This window comes from Crotalus tigris, unplaced genomic scaffold (assembly GCF_016545835.1).
Source record: "Crotalus tigris isolate CLP2741 ecotype Arizona unplaced genomic scaffold, ASM1654583v1 scf7180000020588.15403103151:6194809, whole genome shotgun sequence".
Taxonomy (NCBI): Eukaryota; Metazoa; Chordata; class Lepidosauria; order Squamata; family Viperidae; genus Crotalus; species Crotalus tigris.
This window is the reverse complement of record NW_024098092.1, coordinates 3,359,208-3,379,355: the sequence shown is the minus strand read 5'-3', so window position 1 is coordinate 3,379,355 and position 20,148 is coordinate 3,359,208. Positions and strand designations below refer to the sequence as shown.

Below are 20,148 nucleotides of genomic sequence, written 5' to 3'. Positions count from 1 at the left end.
TCCTCGACTTACAACCGTGCGTTTGCTGACCGTTCAAACTTACAACGGCACTGAAAAAAGGGATTTGAGACCATTTGTCACACTTATATCTGTTGTGACATCCGCGTGGTCACGTGATCAAAATTCAGACGCTTGGCAACCGACTCGTCTTTATGACAGTTGCACTGTTTCCCAGGGTCACGTGATCCCCCCCCCTTTGCAACCTTCTGACCAGCAAAGTCAATGGGGGAGGCAGATTCACTTAACAACCACTGTGGCAAGGAAAGTCATAAAATGGGGAGAACATTGGCTTGACATGCGTCTCGCTTAGCAACCAAAATGTTGGGCTGAGTTGTGGCTGAGGACTATCACGATCACATTATTTCTGCGTCAAAAGGGATACACTGCTGTACCTTCCCAAGCTATGTTTCCACAGGGCTGCTAACAAAACAGCCGGTTTTTAAGTTTGCAAAGCTTTTCAAACACAATACATTTAAATCAACCTTCCAACAGGACAGATGACCCATAAACTGCAACAATCCTCACAAGCCCTGCGAGAAGAAATGATCCATCACACACAAACTCATTCATTCTATTGAGAGTTATCATCAGTGCGTTAAAAGCTAGGAAGAAGCAGAGTATCATTAAAATATGCTTTCTTTTAGTATTCCGGTTACTCCCCCAGTTTTCTTTAAAAAAAAAAAAAAAAAAGCAGCAACCACAGGCATTCTACATTTTTTAAAAAGAAAATAACCGTCCATTCTTCCGTTGTTGGAAAAGTTTAAGAAACAACGATGTAACATTTTGCCCTGATCTGATCCAAAAGCTGAAACCCAGTGTTGAAAGATGCCCAGATCCTGTACCGAAAACCCCCCCCAACCCTTGATATCCATTTTGAATCCGTCTGGACTGCCCACTTGGGCAACAATTACATTAATAAATATTCAGTCTCTTTTGGACTGAGTTTAACTCTTGGTGGCTTTATAGACACCCATCCCTCTATTTTTCTTGTCCGTGTTGTGTTACGCAATTTCCTGCTGCCTTTTTCTAGGATGCTTTCTCCACTTCCTGGCCAGTCTAGCTGCCCTGAGCTTTCCTGTTGATCTTCCACCCAATTTCTAAGCAGCCCCCCCTGCCCCTAACCCAGCCAAATGTGGTAAACTCCGCGGTGATGGTGAAGAGCTCAGCACAAACTATAGGTAGCTGCCACGACACCAGACAGCTTGGGATTTTCGAAAGAGCACATCCCAAGAAAGATGGCGAGCCCCACAGCAATGCGTTAAATAAACACACACCAAAGCCCGTACGCTCCACCTCCCGAGTCCCATCACAAAGGGTCACAGCCACAGGGGGAGGCTATCTGATCAGTGAGGTCACTGATCTGGCCCATGGCCAAGGATGCATTTCCAGCCCACCCACCTCTCTCCTCTGTGCAACAGAACTGAAACACAGCCACTGATCTGCCAGGTTAGATTGCCAGAAGGGGGGGAAAAAAAGATCAACTCAAGTGGAAAAACTCCGCCCAAATTTGGCCCCGTTTCACCAGCCTTGTGCAGATCTCATCTCCAAAGTTCCATTTCGAATGAAGCCCGGGTGCAAAAGCAGCAGTATGCAGGGACCTCTCTTCACATGCTCTCTTAGTCTTGCACTCCTCTTATTTCACAGGCCCTCGCCTTTCATTTTGCACAGTGCACGCCCGTTTCTCTAACATCTGAGCCTTTTTGCTTTGCCTGTAGTTGCAAATCACACAGCCAAGTTGGAAACGTGGAAAGGTCAAGGTAGAACAGCATCTTTAGTTTCTGGGTAAGTCGGCTGCCAAAAAAAACCCCAGCCACAGCACTTCCTTTCCCAAGCAGAGAACGCAGGGGGCTTAAAGCAAGATCCACGAGCTTTAACTCCCCGGCCCTGCTCACTCAACAAGCTGAAGGAGGACTCCGTCTTCTGCAAGCTCAAGATCCCATCAGGGCCAGCAACGTCTGCAACTTACATCAGAGCACCAACATGCCTCTATAATCCGGACGGAATGCAGTTTTCCCAATCCAGACCAATTTTTTTTTTTTAATTGGATGCTTGTAAAGTACACTTCTCAAAGCAGTACTCAAACAACTGAACATTAAGGGGGAAAGAACAAGTAACAATGCTGTGTCTAATAACCTGAAAGGAAAACCACACTGCACTCAGCAGGCTGTGTCAAGCTAGTTTCAGCGCCGTCTAGCAAATAGGTTGCCTTCTGTCAATAAGGCCATTCTTCTTGTTCCGAAATCCCCAATCCCTCAAAAGCGTAATGCAGTTTTTCTAGGCAAGCTCTCCCATCATTTTGGCTTGCTGTTCCCAGCCAACAGAGCGAGAAAGTCACTCCAATATACCTCTGTCTCAGAAGCACCGAGAGAGCTGGCAAACCACAATTCTCTCGTGGAGGAAACACATATTTGCATACCCACAAGAACCCGGGTCAGACTACAAATGCGAGCTTCAACAATTTCATTTTGCGAAAAGTCCCTGGAGGTTTGGATATATCTCCAGGTAAGGCTAGGAAAGAATTCTGCCTGCCCCCATTGAGAAGCTCTGCCTAGCATCTGAAGAGAGATTCCACAGAGAATGGAACAGCTCAGGACATGTGGTAGTACGCAAAATAAATCCGTATGGCCTTATTGAAAAAGTAGGATTGGATCCCATCAGTAAACCCCACAAGAATCAAACATCCTCTTCTGCATTCTCACATGGCAAAGGTGTGGCTGGGAAAGCCGGCCACACCTGAAGAGAAAGAAGGGGGACACCTGCAAATTCTGGGGATCTAAAGTACCCTGAGTACCACGGACAGCGGCAGTCAGGCCTAGACCAAGTTGTCCTTAAATAATGATCTAGAACAGGGGTGGGCAATTATGGCCCCTTCACACTGTGGACTTCAACTTCCAGAATTCCTGAGTGTCTCATCAGGAACGGCTGGCTTGGGATTCTGGGAGTTGAAGTCCACAGGTCGTAAAGGGACCGTAATTGCCCAGTCCTATTCTAGGAACTCATATACTTTGGTCTTGTCATGCAAGCAGAGGATGGATGAGAATATATATATATATATATATATGTATATGTATATGTATGTTTTCTGAGGTTTTCGCGGGTGTTTGTATGTAGGTCTTTGGTTATTCGGGTGTTCTCCCGCGTAAAATTGGAAGTGTCTTGGTGACGTTTCGATGAAGTCCCCTTCGTCATCTTCAGGCTGGTATTTTCGGCTTTGTGCTTCGAGGAGCAAAGCACGAAGCCGAAAACACCCGCCTGAAGATGACGAAGGGGACTTGGTCGAAACGTCGCCAAGACACTTCCAATTTTACGCGGGAGAAAACCCGAATAACCAAAGACCTACCTACCTACATACATACATACATATATGAATGAAGGAACGGAGGCAATGGACAGAAGAACTGGAGCATTCAAATTTTACCTAATCCCTAAAGGGAACAGAGAAGCTCCTAAACTGTGAACAAGCAAATGTTGCTTCGAGTGCTTAATATTTAATCTTAATCCTGGAGGATCGCAAGGGAAGCCACTGCCAAGAGGAAAGAAAATTTGATCCAGATGGTAGGGCCTGAAGCAAAAAAACCCTCCGTTTTTATCACCTTGCACCAGAACAGTGCTGCAAAAAACGCGATCCCGAAAGGCCGAGCAAAAGAAAGAGGAAACTAGCTTTCCTCTGCCATCAAAGAGCCATCTATCTGGTACCTTTCAGCGCATGCTCAGAGACTACATGCCACCCTTTCCCTGCTTTTCAGCTTCCCAGAGGAAATTAACAGGTGTGTGTGGGGGGGGGGGAATGACAGTAAATTACGGGTTCTCTTGTGACCCCTGGCTTTTCCTTCTCTTCTCAGCAAGGCTGGCTCAGGGATTTCCCTCCCCCTCCTTTTATCCTCTTATGCTGTGTCTTTTCCGAGTGTAAGCCTAAAGGCCTTTAATTCTTTTCTGGGAACCTTTCGGGCTGAAAAGTGGAGCAGACGTCATGCTTCAATCAATACCTAATAAATAAGAGATAGCAATACAGTACTGATCCTCACAGACACACGCATTAGCACGCTCCCACGTCCGCCAGCAAGCATTTGACACACATTTGACACACTGCTCTCTTCCAGCTTTAGGAACAGGGCTGGCTTCCCCCTTCGCTGAGCCATCCTGCCCTTCCAACGTATTTTTAGCCAGCGCATCCCGGCCTGTCCATTTAGCCCGTGTGCATCACGATGGCAGCCAGCCCTGCCTGTCTCCCCCTCCCAGCCTCCACCCTTCTAGCACACAGGCGCGTGGCCACGGACGACCTTGATGTGACCAAGGGAGGGGAGGGGGAGATTGCAGCAGTCCCTTCCCGCCTTCCAAGTCACCACCGTGGGTCTGGGGCAGAGGGTCAAAACCCATTCCCAAGCTGCTCTCCCCATTCTGCTTTTACACACACACACACAGGACAGGGTCCAAGTTGGCTTTCGAGGGATGCTTCTGCGCCATCCATTTTTCCCCCAGGCTCCTTTATTTGTTCTCACACCAGACAAGAAAGCTGGCGATGGCCGGTTGCAGATGCACGGAGGCCTCTGGTCCTCCACCACCGCCGTCCGTCTGGCGTGGGGCTCCTGCAACCGCCCAGCCATGCGCATGCCACTCTTCCCCCCCCCCCCAGCAAAGTCAATGGAACCAAGCTTCGTGTGGCCACCAGGCCGGGCCCCTTGCAAAACGCCAGCCAGGTGACTAGATCTCATGAGGCACACCAAGCAGCCGAGCTGTTCTCCCCAGGGAAATCTACCGATGAGGTAGAGAAGGCGGGGAACGGGGGAGGGGGGGGGGGAGAAAGGAAAGCCCTAAAGGATACCTTCCCTATTCCCCCACCCCTCCACCCCACCCCGTGCAAGCAGCTGTAGGCAAACGGGAGAAAAACCACCCCCCGTTTGCCTCCTCGCGCGGCTAACACGGCGGCGGGGACGTCGTCCGAAGCGAGGCTGACTCTTAACAATAGGCGAGCGCGGTGCGCGGGTGAGGAGTGAGTGAGTGAGTGAGAGTGTGTGTGTGTGTGTGTGTGTGTGTGTGTGTGTGTGTGTGTGTGTGTGTGTTGCGCGAGTAACCCGCAGCAGCCCTCGCCGCTCGTGTCTCCCCCCCCCACGAGAAACCATTGCAACGCCCCCTCCCCCCAAAACCCCTCCACCTTGAACCCCACCGATCCAAGCCGGCGAGGCAGGCGAGAAAAACGCCTGGCAAGGCGGGCGCAATCCCGAAAACGGCTCCGCTTTGCAAAGGGGTCGTTGGGGCGGGGGGGGGGAAAGGGACGCCTCCCTTACCGGAATCGGGGCGAATCCTTAATGCACTCCTCGAATTCCACCGTCATCTTGGCCGCCGGGGGTGGGGAGAGGGGGGGGGAGGCAGGGCGAGAGGCCGCTCACAAGCCGGGGAGGCGCATCTCCAACCGCGCGCCCAGAAGCTGCAGCGAGCGAGCGAGCGAGCGAGCCGGTCCGGGGACGCCCTGCGCAACGCGCACGCCCTCGCCTTGGCGCACGGCTGGCCGCCTGGAAGAAAGGCGGGGTGTGTGTGTGTGTGTGAGAGAGAGAGAGAGAGGAGGCAGGCTGCGGAGCCGAGCTGTCAGCAGCCCAGGGAGCGTCGGCCAACTCCGGGACCAGCGACGCCCAGCCGCCGCCGCCTCGCCCAGCTCCCCGGAGGCGGCGAGGGGGCGACGCCTTTGCAGCCCCGGCCCCGTTTGACTGGCTCCGGCGCTGCCGCTCCGAGCCTCGCCGAGCCAGCTGATCCGGATTGCAAACCTTCCCACCGCCCCTAGGTGGCAGCCGGGAGCGCGCTGGCCCCGCCCTCAACTGGGCCGGGGGGGGGGATCGGCCCAAAGGAATGGGGGAACGGACCGGGATTCGGGCACCCCCCCCCCTTTGGCCTATCTCAGCCGCTCTGGCTAAGCCAGCCTCTAGACGCGGGTTTAGAGGTCAGCTTTCCAATAAACCACAAGCAAGCAAGCCAGGGCTTAGCCCGACAGGTGAAACAGGCCTGTGGGTTAGGTGATGGTTTTAGACTCCAATTGAGTCCAGGTGGTCCTCGGCTTACAGCGCAGTTCATTTAATGACCGCTTGAAGCGGCAATGGCACCGAAAAAGCGGACGGGACTGTTTTGCACACTTGCAGCATCAAAATTCAACCGCTCGGGAACCGACTCCTGTTTATGACGGTTACACAGTCGCTGGGTCAGGTGATCCCTTTTTCCAACCTTCTGACTAGTCCAGCGGTTCTCAACCTTTGTGCGACGGTGACCCCTGTCACACGCCGCGCATGCGCGGCGCCGCCCCGAGGGGGAAAAACGGCGGATTGCGTTGTTTGGCGACCCCCGTAAAATGGTCGTTCGACCCCAAATGGGGTCGCGACCCATAGGTTGAGAATCGCTGGACTAGTCAATAGGGAAGCCAGATCCACTTAACGACCGTGTGAACTGACTGAACAGGGGTTCGCTTAACAGTCGGGGCGAGAAAGGGGGTCAAACGGGGCAAAACTCATTTAAGAAAAGTCTCGCTTAGCAACCGAATTTTGGGGGGCCCAATTGTTGTAAGTCAAGGGCTACCTGGAGATGAACCTCAGGGCCAACAGCTAGTTTACCTCGCGGGATCCTTGTGGGACAAATGGTCCAGAAGGGAACCTCTCTTTGGAGAAGCACAGAAATAAATCGGTATAGACAGTTGAATTCAGAGCCCCCAACAGCTAAAATTCATCCGCATCTCCTCTCCAGAGCTCATCCGGGGAGCTAAAAAAAAAAACATCAAGGAGGCTCCGTTAGTTTGACATTGATACGCGCTTTGCAGATTCAGAAAGTTTCCCATGGGTTATGTTGACCTAAACCCCAGCAAGGCCCCCAGATTCAGCCTAGTCAAAGAGTAGCTCCTATCCAAAGTTTTTGGGGCAAAAGAGAGAGAATCCAACTGCAGTTTGTGCTCCAAATTCCTCCACAATGGCCTGAGCGGCCTTTTTTGAAACAAGGCGTTTCCCACAGAGATGGTGGCTCTTTCCACCGTTTGCCGATTGGTCATTTGCAGCTGGAAACAGCCTTGCAGTGAAAGAGCTGCTGATTTTATCATGTGCTGTTCGCAAACACACACACACACATACACACAAAGGCAAGAATGGACACTGCCTTTAAGTATTAGGCAGTCAGTCCCGACTGAATTTTCAGAAATCTGCTCTTAAATAAGAACCTGAATCCAGCTCATTACTCTGTCCTTTGCTTCATCAATGTGTGTCTGTCTCTGTGTGTGTAAAACAGGACAATGTCTCATGTTGAAACAGTCAAGGGACTTCCTTCGGGCTGGGTGGCGTGTTTATAAACAAGCCAAGTTTCTAGCCCTCAGGATTGCAAGGATGTTTGAAAACATACCAGGAATTTGCCCTGTCAATTCTTCCCAAAATTTACTTGGATGACCCACCGCTGTCTTCCCAAGCTCCTAAGTAGGGACTCTTTTAAAGACTGTAATTTTACGAGCCTTTTGGGCCATAGAACATGGGTCAAATGCTTCACCCCCTGCTCCTTTGAAGCCCTCCAGATTGGGGGAGGGGGATTTAGAATAAGACCCTGAGGACATCGCCTTCCAATTCTGCATTCTCAAAGACTGTTTGGGCCCAGATCAGAGTAATCTAGCACGGGTAAGGCCTCAACAGCAATCAGCAGCAGAGGGCGTGCTGTTTAATCCTCACCCTGCGTCACACAAAGCCGTGGGAACCTTTTTCTCTGAACTCCAAGTGACACACAAAATTGATTGTTACATTTGGCAATCTTTTTGTCACTATAGCCCAGCCTTTGTTGGGGGGGGGTGGGGGGGTCAATTGTAGTAGATTTAAGTTATTGCTGGCCTTATAAAAATCAGGCTTTCCCTCGCCAAGAATGAATGAGTGTATATATCAGTGTTTCCTTACGTAGAAGAATTTAAGTATAATTTTAACTGCAACTTCCTGCTAGTTCTCTTCCGGGTCTTAATTTGAAGCTTTCAAACTTTCTTCCAGATGCCAGCCAGCTGTTTTAGCTGTACGACAACCCAGAGAGGCAGGATAAACTCAAAAGAGCAGCTTTCATGCCTGAATGGGACTCTCCATCTTGATCCTCTCTAGAACAGCCGAATTCAATCACATCAGCCCAGAGAATATAACAAAACATCCTTCTAACACAGAAGGTATCTTTGCAATCAAAAGGGATAGAAGCTTGTTTATTTTTAAGCCAAAAGCTGGAGTTTTTATAGAGGCAGACGTCTGTGGTGGGTATCATAATGGGTGGTCTTTTTAGAAGCACTCATGCCTGACGGTTGCCAAGCCTTGAGGCTGCTGTTTATTTGTTTCATTTCTGTTTCATTTTTCTGTCTGGGAGCAGAGCTCTCACTAGTTGCCAAAAAGAATTGCGGGCCCAACTAGGAATTTATTCTTGGACTGTTCACAAAATGGAGAGTTGGGAGAAAAACAACAACAACAAGCCCCAAACTAACCATGGCTAACATGATATAGTCAGTATCCACCCATACATTCTCTCTGGCGTCACTCAGAAAGTGTTTTTTCTCCATATGTAATAGAGAAAATGGGCATTTGTTGCAGATTCAACCTCATATCCATCACTTTGAGAGGGGCTTATAAAGGTCAGAGGTTCACCATGATTCTTTAGTGAAACCTCCATTACTAAAAAGAGTCTACCTCAATAACTGACAAGAGGGTAAATAATTAAGAGTTGTTTGTCTCCACAATCCACCCACAGACAACAAGGATGTTTCTGTGCTTTGGAATATTTCTCACCGAGAGAAAGAATTCTGCACATGGTCAGAGGTGTTGCCCGTAGGATGCCCAGAACCACAAAAAAAAAAAAAAAAAAACGTACCTAGCTTTCCAACTTTGCTTGGATATTGGGACTTTTTTTTTTTTGCACAAAAGAAATTGGGCGTTTTTCTGCGAGGCTGGGAATTTTCCCCAGCTCCCTTCGGAAAAGCTCCGGCTGAATAAGCCCCTCCCACTCCTGGCCGCCGTGCCATTTACAGGCGAAGGTTGCAATCAAGGCGCGACGCCGCCCCCTTTAGGTCCCCTTGCAATCGCCCTATCTTTTCAGTAGGACCGAGCTTAGGTGACCGGCTGACTGCCTGGCAAAGAGGTAACCAGTTGGGACTGGGAAATATCCATTACCGACCCCGGGGAAGAGGGAGAAGGGAAATAAATCAAGCAAGAGAAATATCTCGCGTGTAGCATGTCTGAAAGCGGTCGAGGTAATGTGTTCGAGCGGGGCAGGCAGCCGGATAGACACCTGGAAGGGGCCTTTATCCCCAGGCGCCTAGAGCGTGGAAAAAGTCCTGGATCAGGAGGAAGGCAGCAGCCGGGTGGCTTGTCTTGTTTCATTAAAGAAGCATTTTTAAAGCCAAATTAAAAAAAAAAAAGACATTTTTAGAGGCGAGCAATTGTTCTGCTTTGCAAAAAAAATTATTTTGCTTGAGAGAGTCACTTCTGCCACCATTGGGCACGCGTTTTTTTTCCAGGCGCGCCTGTTCTGGTCGAAATTGCAACTTTATTTTTTTTTGGGGGGGGGGGGCAAGCCGAAATGAACTCTACCAAAACTCGCTACTTAATCTTCTTTCAATACTTCGGGGCCAAATATAGGTAAGAGGAACAGCGTATAGACAAATGCAATCTTAAAAGTGGCGGTAGGGGAATAAAAGACTTCAGAGGCAAAAATAAATAAATAAATAAAAACCACAAGGGAGAAAACAATGATGGACGTCCTTGGGAGTCATCTAAGGATTAAATGCAGAAGGATAGATGCAAGAAATTTAAGTTTTTCATTGCAATCCCTAGGAATAAATCCAGCAGTAAATGCTCCAACACTGGAAGTTTTTAAGAAGAGACTGGACAGCCATTTGTCCGAAATGGTGTAGGGTTTCCTGCCTGAGCAAGGGGTTGGATTAGATGACCTCCAAGGTCCCTTCCAACTTTACTACTATTACTATTACTAATGCCCTTAACCCCTGGCCCATGTGCCGAGCATGGACTTCTAGACTTCTACTCGGCTATTTTGTATTGAAGAGAAGAGAATAAATTGCTTAATTGAAGGAGTCGTGTGTAAATGCATGCCACTATTGGTTTTTTTTTTCTTTGCTTTTGGATTCTGAGCAAAAGTTAACAACCCTGTAATCTATCGGACATTCTGATTCATCCCACTGTGGAAGACAAAATGGCTGGAAAGCATGGCATTTAAACATTTCTTTTAAAGCTTTACGCTCCTTTGGATTTGCTGCAGGGCTGGATATGTTTTTACAACAGCAGTCTTGTGCTCCGGCTTAGAAATGTAGCTACAAGACAAATATACCGTCAATATTACACGGTCTGCCATGAGGGGACGTAAACTTTTGCCTACTAAGAAATGCATTGTCCCGTAAGACCCCACTTGGAATATACTGCCTCCCGTTTGGCCACCAAAGAGCAACAAAGATGATTAGGGGGCTGGAGGCTACAACATATGGCGGTTGCATGAATTGGATAGGTCTAGTCTAGTGAAAAGGACCCAGGGTGATAACAGTCTTCCAATATCTCAGGGGCTGCCACAAAGAAGAGGGCGTCAAATCTATTTTCCAAAGCACTTGAAGGCAAGAGCCGAGGTGGCGCAGCAGTTAGAGTGCAGTACTGCAGGCCACTTTAGCTGACTGTGTTCAGCAGGTCAGCGGTTCAAATCTCACCGGCTCAAGGTTGACTCAGCCTTCCATCCTTCCGGGGTAGGTAAAATGAGGACCCAGATTGTTGGGGGCAATGTAAATATATATATATATATATATATATATATATATATATATATATATATATATATATATATATATATAGACACACACATACATACATTGCTTACTGGTGTACACTGCTTAGAGAGTGCTTGCACTTAAAGCGGTATATAAGTCTCATAAATAATAATAATAATAATAAAGAGAAGAAATAATGGATGGAAACCGATCAAGGAGAGAACCAACCTAGAACTAAGGAGAAATTTCCTGACAGTGAGGATAATTAATCAACAGAAAGACTTGCCTCCATCTGTTGTGGGTGCTCCATCCCTGGAGGCTTTTAAGAACAGATCGGACAGCCACTTGTCTAAAATGGTGTAAGGTTCCTGCTTGAGCAGGGGGTTGGACTAGAAGACCTCCAAGATCCCTTCCAAACTCTGTTGTTCTGGTCACTAAGGAGAGAAACAACACAGTCTGAACTTTTTAATAGCACAGGAATGGGGAAAGCCATCAAGAGGCTCATCTTTCAAGAACCGCAAGGCTTGACGTAGCCATACCAAATGAGATGGGGGAATATACTGCATTTCCATACGGTTGGAACCCAGCCAAGTTTCAGCAACATGCAGCTCTGCTCCAGAATTGATTTTGAAATCCTTTGTTGGGGCACAGCATAGATTAACTCAGCCGTTTGGGAGAATAAGGAAGGATGATCACATCCCACCCCCAGTTTTGACAGTCTGGGTAACACCCCATTTTTGTCTTAATTTGTTAGCTTGGACAAGAGGTTTTCCACTTTTCTTAGACCAAGAAACTTGTTAAGATTTTTTTTTTAATGGTTCTCAGAATCACGATAGAGAGGCAAAGCTCTCAGGAGCTAAGAACGGCTGGGTTCAAATTTATTTATTTTATTTTTATTTTTTTGCTCTTAAGTCTTTCACAAAACCTCAGGGCTCCCAGAATACAGTCTGAAAACCCCCGCTCTTAGGCAATGAGACATTTGCCAGGTTGAGTGATGGCAGGAAGAATTGAAATAATTGGAATTTAGCATGTCAGTGACAGCTGTTATTCATATATGGATTTGTGTCGGCACCTGCCACTTTAATATTTTCATTTGCTTTTTAACCTTGTTAGGCATATTATTAAAAAGGCAATTATTTCACACAAAAGCCTGTGCCACTCATTCTTAGCAAAAACTCTTCTTTTAACCTACCCTGAGTGGATATATTTTGGTGCTTGCCTTCAGAGCTATTGCTTGCTTTAACTTTGAGGCTAAAAGCAGATAATGAGTTGGGAATAATAATTCTTACTGTAATTATCTGTATTGTGCTTTAAAAAAGGGGAACAGAAGCTGCTGTTGGAATAACAGAAACAGCCGTAAGTACTAAGGCAGCTGAACAAGTTAATTTTGTGGGGATGTCCCTGCTCAACAATGACCGGTAGGAAAGAGTACAGTGCTGTGGTATTGGGTTCAAAAATTGCTAGTTTTGGCACATCTCTGTTCCTTTGGGTGTGCTAACGTTGAGCACAAAGAGACCTGGGTATGTAGTTGAGGAACTTGCCAGGGGCAAACAAGCCAATGGGATTTCCAAAAAGGTGCAGGGGGGGGGGGAATCAAAGGAATTCTATATACAGAATTTCTCCACTGATGGCTGGGAATCCAGTAGAGACAGCTGGACAGGGAAGTCTTGAAAGAAAAAGGGTGATGAACACCCAAGACTGGGGTTACCTCTTGTCTTCTCAAAGCATCTGATTTGTCCATGCATTGACACCATTGGGAAAGCATAATTTCACTTTTTTCTGTCTTCGCCCTCTGCAGCGGTGTGAAGGCTCTGCCCTCCGGCATGTCGGCTGTTGGTGTGGAAAATCACCTGGAGGTAAGGAACTGGCTTAGGATGGATCCTTCACCCGGGACGGGGAAAGGGGTCCTGTTTGCTGCACTGGCCTCCTTTCCAAAGGGGGGCGGCTCAGCTTTTCCACACCCAGAAGGACCCAAAGTCACCCGTCTACCTTGAGTGGAGTCAGCCTGGCTTGCCTCTGTGCTTGTTCGGCTCACCGCTGCCCCCTTCTGGATTGTTTGGGCTCCCTTAGACTGCCCCACGGAGCTTATGACCTTCCTGGTGATCTTGCCTCCCAACTGCGAACCACCGGATCCGGCCTTGCTGCTGCGATCTTTTAGAGATCAGCCGGGCCGGTGTGCTTCATTTCCAAGGAATCCCCTTTGCCCAGGGCTGATCCACTGTTGAGAAAGGAACGGCCACTTCAGCAGTTTTATTCCCCCCAAAAAAGTAAAAGGGGGAAATGGCAAAGTTGGGCCTGCTGCTTCTTCCCAAGGATGATTTCAAAAATCTGGAGCTCTCCCAGGGAAACCAGCGTGGCCGAATTGTGTGCTTTGCTTTTCATCTTTTAAATGTGCTGGCTGGGATGCAGGGGGAGGGGATTGTCTACTTTCCTGGCTAGAATCTTTCATTCCCCCCCTCCCCAGCTTTCTGGTACTCCCCCACCCCCCCACCCACCCCCTTTTTTTTTTTGCAATGAAATCCATCCAGAAGAGATCTCTGCCTAAGGGGGAAAAGAAATCTTTTTCTTGGACTCTAAAAGTCTGTGCCAGAGCCAAGAATTTCTTCCCAGGCAATCAAAAGCAGCAGGATGGATGCCCAGGACGGCTCAGCGCCTTGGAGAGACCGGAAGAGGGGGGGGGGAATGCAGGAGAGGCAAAGAAAATCCTGCTGGGCTTGGGATGATTATCTGCAACAAGATTGTACTGGATCCTGCTCCCATTCCCGTCCGTGAGAGCTTTTCCAATTGTTCTCTGCCGTGACCCTCCAACTTGCCACCTCCTTAACAGAGGATTTGCAACTAGCTCTTTACACTTGGTCATCTAGGGCAGGGGTCCCCAACTTGTGGGCTATAGCCAACCACTGGTCCGTGGTCTGCTGGCCACTGGAATGGCTGGCCGGTGTGTGCACACTCCCTGCTTGTGCTAGCCGTTGCATGGGTGCTGGCAGCCCCATTTGCACATGCGTGTGCACGCACGTGCAAACTTGCTTGCTCTTCCTTTTCCCTCTGGGCCACCAACCTGGGAAGGTTGGGGACCTCTGATCTAGTTAAAAAAAAGAAAAAAAACCTTCCAGACAACCAGACTCCATCAAGCAAAATTCGTCTGCGATGCCGCTGTGAGTTTTCTCCAGCTTTTACTGTTATAAGTGAAAGACATCTAAATCCTCAATAGCTGAGGGTCTGTTTCTCTCTTCCCCCCCCCTTTCCAGAAGGCTGCAGAAAATCTCAGAGCATCCGAGCCCATCAAATTTGCCATCTCCAGCCGCACAGACGCTGGGGTGCATGCCCTCTGCAACACTGCCCACCTGGATGTCCAGAGGAAGGAGGGGCAGCCCCCCTTCTCCGAAGACGTCCTCGTCCAGGTGCTCAACAAGCATCTCCTTTCAGAGCCCATCCGGTGAGTCTCTTCCGTTTCCAGAAATGTGGGTTTAATCTCTTGGGTGGTGGGGCATTGAGCCAGAGACTCAAATCTGTGCTCGTCTGTGGGCGTAAATGGAATTAGCTCAGTGGGTTGGACTAGAAGACCTCCAAGGTCCCCTCCAACTGTGTCATTCTGTAAAACCGTGGCTCTAGTACTCATTTTGGGGGCAAGTCCATTCCCCCTCCATGCGGGCTTTTCTTTCCGTGGCCCTGAGGGTAAGATCAGAGTGGATCACGCTGCCAGATCTTTCTCCCCTGCGATCTCCATGCGTTGTCATGGCATCCTTGCCATGTGGCACTCTCTCAGAGCGCGCACACACCTACTCTCCCGGTGGGCTGAGTTACTTGGGGACAAGGAAGGAGGTGCATCTCGTTCGGATGTTACATAAGCTGGGTCCTCTGGCCCCCGTGGCTGCACCCCAGTGGGAAGAACCGGTTCCACTCCAGAGAAGGGCAGAACAGGCGTCTCTTCGCACACTCCTCGTTCCTTCTCCTTGCTTTCCTCTTCAGCCTCCAAATTCATGTCGTTGGGGGGGGGGCGTCCAAGGGTCCCGAACTCTGAACCGACATGAAATAAAGCCTGTGCCTCCAGGGTCACGGCCAACCTTGCTTCTTTCTCCCTGGTGTGGTTTTTAAACAAAAGGCCTGTTTTGGAACGTTTGAAAAACTCCCCTCCCCTCATGGGATCAGCCCCTCTCGCCTCTCTCCCCTTGCCCCCCGTCTGTGCCAAGAGAATGAAAAAGGTTTGGGTCCTTCATTCGCTCATGTCATTCCCTCCTCAGCTGCTTTGTCCCCTAATCTGTGTTTTGTTTGACAGCCCGACTTGGAGGCCAACCCAGCATGTTTTCCAGCTTTCCATTGAATGAGCTCTTTTCTGCATTCCCTTCCCTTCTCCCCCCCCCCCCCGAGCCCGGCCTGCAGAATTGTTTTCTGGCAATGCCTAACATTTTGTGCCTTCGCCTGAAACCAAGGTTACATTATTTTTCCCTACAAATAAGGGAACGGGAAGGGACCTTGGAGGTCTTCTAGTCCAGCCCCCTGCTCAAGCAGGAGAGCCTAGACCAGGGGTAGGCAACCTTGGCTCTTTTAGGACTCGTGGACTTCAACTCCCAGAATCCCTGAGCCAGCCTGGCTCAGCTTGGAAACCTCTCCCTTTCCCCTCCGCGTGGCTGGCTCAGGAATTCTGGGAGTTGAAGTCCACAAGTCATGAAGGGGGCCATAGTTCCCCCATGCTGGCTCAGGAATTCTGGGAGTTGAAGTCCACGAGTCATAAAAGAGCCAATGTTGCCTATCCCCGGCCTAGACCATTCCAGACAAATGGCTGTCCAGTCTCTTCTTAAAAACCTCCAGTGATGGAGCACCCATAACTTCTGGAGGTTAATACTTGCCCTGTAAGTTAGGAAGGTTTAGAATACCCTAATAGAAGAAGACCATTCCCCCCCCCCCCAACCATATAATCTTTCCTAGGGTGGCCGTGAGGAATTACCTTAAATTCAGGAGTCTTTTCTTCTTAAATAAATACATCACTTCTGGTTTCCCCAAATGGTGGAGCCAGAGGCCCTGTCTTCTGGAGAGCCGGTGAGCCTTTGCTAAAGGAGAAATGATAAGGTGTGACATCTGCCCCTTCCCCAGCTTTTGGGGAGGTGTGTGTCAGGAACTGGCTGGGCTACACAGATCCTAGGACAGTGGTTCTCAACCTTTTTAATGCCGCGACCCCCAACCGGTCGTAAGTCGAGGACTACTCAACTGGTGCAGCACCGTTTGCAGAATGGGACTTTTGGCGGGCTCAGCAGGGCAGAGACAGCCTGGACAATTCCCATTGGCTTTGGAAAGCCAATAGAATTAGACTCTGTTCAAGAGAGTCTATTCTATTGGCTTTCCAAAGCCAATAGAATAAAAGGGAGGAGCACAGCTAAGGAAAAGGGGGGGAAAAATGGCGGACTGCGTTGTTTGGCGACCCCCGTGAAATGGTCGTTCGACCCCAAATGGGGTCCCGACCCACAGGTTGAGAACCACTGTCCTAGGACCTCCTAACAGCAGGGAGGAGCCAGGCTGATAACCCACCCCACTGCTCCGAGGCATTAAAGAAAGCCCTTTTGTCAATCTTGGGGTGGACCAAGATCCAGAGGACCTGCTCAAACGGGCAACCGAATCCCTCGGAATGATTGCCTGTTGAATCAGGACTGAGAAGGCTTGAGTTCGAGTCCGCCTTCAGTCCTGGACACTCGCTGGGTAACTTTGGGCCGGGCGCTCTCGTCTTTCTCCCCGGCCTCCTTCACAGGGTTGTGGTTGAGTGGATAAAAACGAAGGGAGCTCTCTTTGCATAAAGCCACACTGAATGAAAGACTGCGGAGAAATTAAACAAATCCCTGCCTCTTCCCCCGTTTTCTTTCCGAAAGCGTTCTGAGCGCTTGCAGGGTTTCCAGCAACTTCCACGCCCGCTTCTCGGCCCGAGCCAGGACCTACGTGTATCGGGTGGCCACAGGCTGCACAGCCTATTCTGACCTGCCGGTCTTTGAACGGGATCTCTGCTGGGCAAACTGGCGTGGGTAAGTTGGTGAAACTCCTGAGTTTGTGGATGTCTAGTTCACAAAGAGATGGCCCCTTGCTTCCCTCTCCTGCTTGCACACCCACTTTGAGCCTTAACATTCCCGATGTTGAAGACACACAAGATCGGGACGGCGGATCCCCAGCTGGGCCTGCAAGATCTTAACTGATCTGGGTTGAGCTGGCTCCCAGAAAACGACCTTGGCATCTGCAGCGTCACCAGGTCACCCATAAATTATGCAGCGACTGGATGTGCCAAGACGTGGGTGAACACACTTCCACAATCTGCTTCCTCTCCAAGAGTTGTTGGAGCTGTAACTTGAAAGAGCCACCGAGTCTCACTGGGGATCGTCAGATCTCCGTGGCTCAGCGCGTTTTCTCCGAGCCTCAGCCAGGCTGACGGGAAAAAGATGGCGGTGTCAGTCAATTCAATCCAATCAAGGGATTGGGTCCCACGGTCCATGAGACCTGCTCTCTTGGTGCCTTAGTAGATGTGGCTGCCATTTTCTTGGTAACAGTTGGAAGCGACCTCACTGTTGCTTTCTTCCAGATTTCTTCTTTTATCCGTACAGCCACCTTTCTCAGAGGTCTCCCTAACAAAATCCTACTCTGGATAGTTTTTTTCAAGGGTTAGGGTTTTACTAGGCACGAGGGGATCCTGCTGTAGAATTAAGGTGCTCTTATTTCGATCGGCGTGAGAAAAACAACACAGGTGAAAAATGGATTGAATTTCTAAATGGGCCTCAGTCAGAATGCCTTTCTATGAAGTGCTTTTTCAAATACCGGGGCCTTCAGCTATTATAAAATAGACAGAAATGGTGTCCTCCCGTCCTTGCGAACGTTAGCTTTTTCGCTATTTTCCACTGTTCACTTTGCAGCCTCTAGACCCTTTCAAAGAGTCTGGCAAGTTTCCCCCAAAGAAAATTAATATTTGGGGGAGGACCGCTAGGTCTGATTTGTAGGACTATGTAGAGATGCCGAGATAGACCAAGGGAAGCAGGTTTTTTTGCAGCGCATTTTCCTTCTCCGAAATCTTCAAAGGACCTAGTTGGGGTCACTAGGAGTCAAAAAAGGAGCCGAGGTGGGCGCAGCAGTTAGGGTGCAGTACTGCAGGCCACTTTAGCTGACTGTGTTCAGCAGGTCAGCGGTTCAAATCTCACCGGCTCAAGGTTGACTCAGCCTTCCATCCTTCTGGGGTAGGTAAAATGAGGACCCAGATTGTTGGGGGCAATGTAAATAGATATATACATTGCTTACTGGTGTACACCGCTTAGAGAGTGCTTGCACTTAAAGCGGTATATAAGTCTCACAAATAAATAAATAGATAAATAAATAAATAGGGGCTTGATGGCACGTCCTCAGTCTTCTTCCTCTGGTTTAGCCACCTGAACCTGGCCGCCATGCAGGAAGCAGCCACGTTTCTGATGGGCACCCACGACTTCTCCACCTTCTGCTCGGCCAGCTCAGAGATGCCGGTGAGAAGCCCCATCAAGAGCCTGAACTGGGTGGAGGTGAGGCCTGCCCGGGGCTTCCTTTCCGAGCACAGCCAGGACAGGTGAGGCTGCCCAGACCTCCCGTTGTAATTTTGCTCCCGTCTCTCTTTTCCCCATAGTTTTTTTTTCCTGGTGGTTGCTAGTCAAAGACTCACTGTATTCTGCTTGGGTATATTCCACGTTGTGGGAATGCGGCAATTGCTTTTCTTCACCGAGGTTTGTGGGTGTGGGGAAAATGTTCATTTTAAATATTAATTTTAAGAGATGGTTTTGAAACGCCGAGATCGACAAGGGTCATCTGGAAGGAAAAGGGGGGGGGAAAGGGGGGGAAGGAATATTTTATCACTAGAAATGGAGCGAAAATGAAACAGGGAGGAACTTGGATTAATAGGCCTCCGTGGATAAGAAACCTTTCCTTTGAGAGTTTGGTGTTAAGCAATTTGCATCACAGAAATTGAGTTTTTAAGGATTTGACTTTAGTGTGAAATGGAAAGAGGCTCTACTGGCAGAGAAGGTCCAAGAGTTCTCCGTGGTCCTGAAAGTCAAACTCCTATTTTGCTGAAGCTCAAGACTCGGAAATTTCACCCTCCAAACCTGCCCAAGTGTTTGCCAGCTTCATTGCAAACCTAAGGACTAGAAACTTGTCTGTCAGGAGGGCTTCCAAAAGGCAAAAGACTGGGGTGGTTGCCCAAAACTGTGTCTTGTGATTTTATTTCAGACTGGGCTTGTAGTGGGAGGAGTTAGGTAAGGAGTGGGCAGGGCCACAAGACATACACACACACACACACACACACACACACCACAAAAGCCATGTGGCTTTTTAAGGACATAGCTGTAGATTGGGGCTCCCCCTTGGAGGAGACCAACGAAAACGGATTCGATCTCTGCACAGAGTAAGCTAGTTTGTCAAGAAGAAGAACGCGAGTGGAAGCCTCCTCCCGATTTGCTGGCTTTCTATCTGCAGGAAGAAGGTACAGCTCGTTTCCGCAGCCAGAAACAACACAATCGTAACTCACTTTTGAGTGCGAGGGTCAAGTCAGGTCTTACTTTAAACAGAGGGCTTCCTTGGCAGAGGGGGGGGGCCATCTTGCCCATCCCAAAGGCTGGATTTCAAAAGCCGAAAGCCACCTGAATTGCAGGAGGAGGAGGAGGAGGAGGAGGAGGAGGGAGGATTTGAATTCGCATCTGAAGCCTATGACGTGGCTGTGGCTCCCCTTCAGGGCTGCTTCAGCCTGCCAGATGGTGGGAGAAGGACCTCCTGCTAGCTGAGTGAGGCATTTCCATGTGATCCGGGGGAGGGAAAAAAAAGTCGTCGTGTTTGAACCCACGGAATTTTCAAGTGGGTTTTTTTTTTCCTACACTGATCCAGGCTGACAATTGATCCGCTGAGGCATCCCCACCCACGGACGCTGGCCCGGCCTTTGCTCAGAAAGGTCAGCAGGGAAAATTCATCATCGAACTGACATTTCTTCTGATGCCTGCTTTGCGCCGTAAGGCAACCCAAACACCAGCAGGGGCGGTCCAAGATAGACTGCCCCTGTACCTGTCTTTTTAGCCCTTTCGGATCAACCCCCAACAGCCTTGTGGGTGAATTTGGGTGGGAACGTTTTGCTGGTGTTGCAGCCCAGGGGCTGAAGCCGAGGTTTAGCAGTCAGTGCAGCTGAAGGCCTTGCAGTCGGTCTGAAAAAGGAGCCTCTGAGCATGTTTTTTTAATCAACATGGCTAGGGAAGAGGTCCAGGGGCTAAACTGAGGCAGGAGACATGAAGACCCCCCCCCCCGTTTCTGAATTGTGTTACAAAATATGCATTTTGGCCTGTGGCTGAAATAATGGAAGAGTGGGCCTTAAAAAGAAACCAAGTTCCTAGACCTTCAGATTATTTCAGAAGCTACTTTCTGAAAACTCTCCA

General features: G+C 49.3%; 3 protein-coding genes across 18 annotated transcripts in view; 1 reads left to right on the top strand and 2 right to left on the bottom strand.

Moving 5' to 3' along the window:
• The window catches only part of ACAP3 (ArfGAP with coiled-coil, ankyrin repeat and PH domains 3), a 78,915-nt gene extending 72,181 nt beyond the window's left edge, over positions 1-6,734 (bottom strand). For 9 of the 11 annotated variants that reach the window (XR_005559635.1, XR_005559637.1, XR_005559642.1 and 6 more), the window contains exon 1: positions 5,286-5,758. Coding sequence is in view for 3 of the 11 variants with exons in the window: in XM_039367228.1 (XP_039223162.1) it covers positions 5,286-5,332 (47 nt within the window). In the remaining 8 variants the exon portion in view is untranslated. Of the gene's footprint in view, positions 1-5,285; positions 5,759-6,593 lie in introns of those variants that run through there. The other 2 variants (XR_005559639.1, XM_039367232.1) reach the window with 2 other exon arrangements.
• A 1,279-nt stretch (positions 6,735-8,013) lies between these two features.
• The window catches only part of PUSL1 (pseudouridine synthase like 1), a 14,762-nt gene continuing 2,627 nt past the window's right edge, over positions 8,014-20,148 (top strand). The window contains exons 1-6 of one of the 6 annotated variants that reach the window (XM_039367267.1): positions 8,014-8,155; positions 12,540-12,597; positions 13,990-14,177; positions 16,600-16,749; positions 18,129-18,302; positions 19,610-19,673. In XM_039367267.1, coding sequence (XP_039223201.1) covers positions 12,565-12,597; positions 13,990-14,177; positions 16,600-16,749; positions 18,129-18,302; positions 19,610-19,673 — 609 coding nt within the window. In that variant the 5' untranslated portion in view covers positions 8,014-8,155; positions 12,540-12,564. Of the gene's footprint in view, positions 8,156-9,020; positions 9,612-12,539; positions 12,598-13,989; positions 14,178-16,599; positions 16,750-18,128; positions 18,303-19,609; positions 19,731-20,148 lie in introns of those variants that run through there. The other 5 variants (XR_005559647.1, XM_039367263.1, XM_039367264.1 and 2 more) reach the window with 5 other exon arrangements.
• INTS11 (integrator complex subunit 11) overlaps positions 11,025-20,148 on the bottom strand; it is a 27,487-nt gene continuing 18,363 nt past the window's right edge. The window contains exons 19-23 of the transcript XR_005559644.1: positions 15,687-15,789; positions 14,086-14,260; positions 12,731-12,959; positions 12,450-12,591; positions 11,025-11,175 (exon numbers count right to left, since the gene is read on the bottom strand). The gene's annotated coding sequence lies outside the window, so the exon portion shown is untranslated. The remainder of the gene's footprint in view (positions 11,176-12,449; positions 12,592-12,730; positions 12,960-14,085; positions 14,261-15,686; positions 15,790-20,148) is intronic.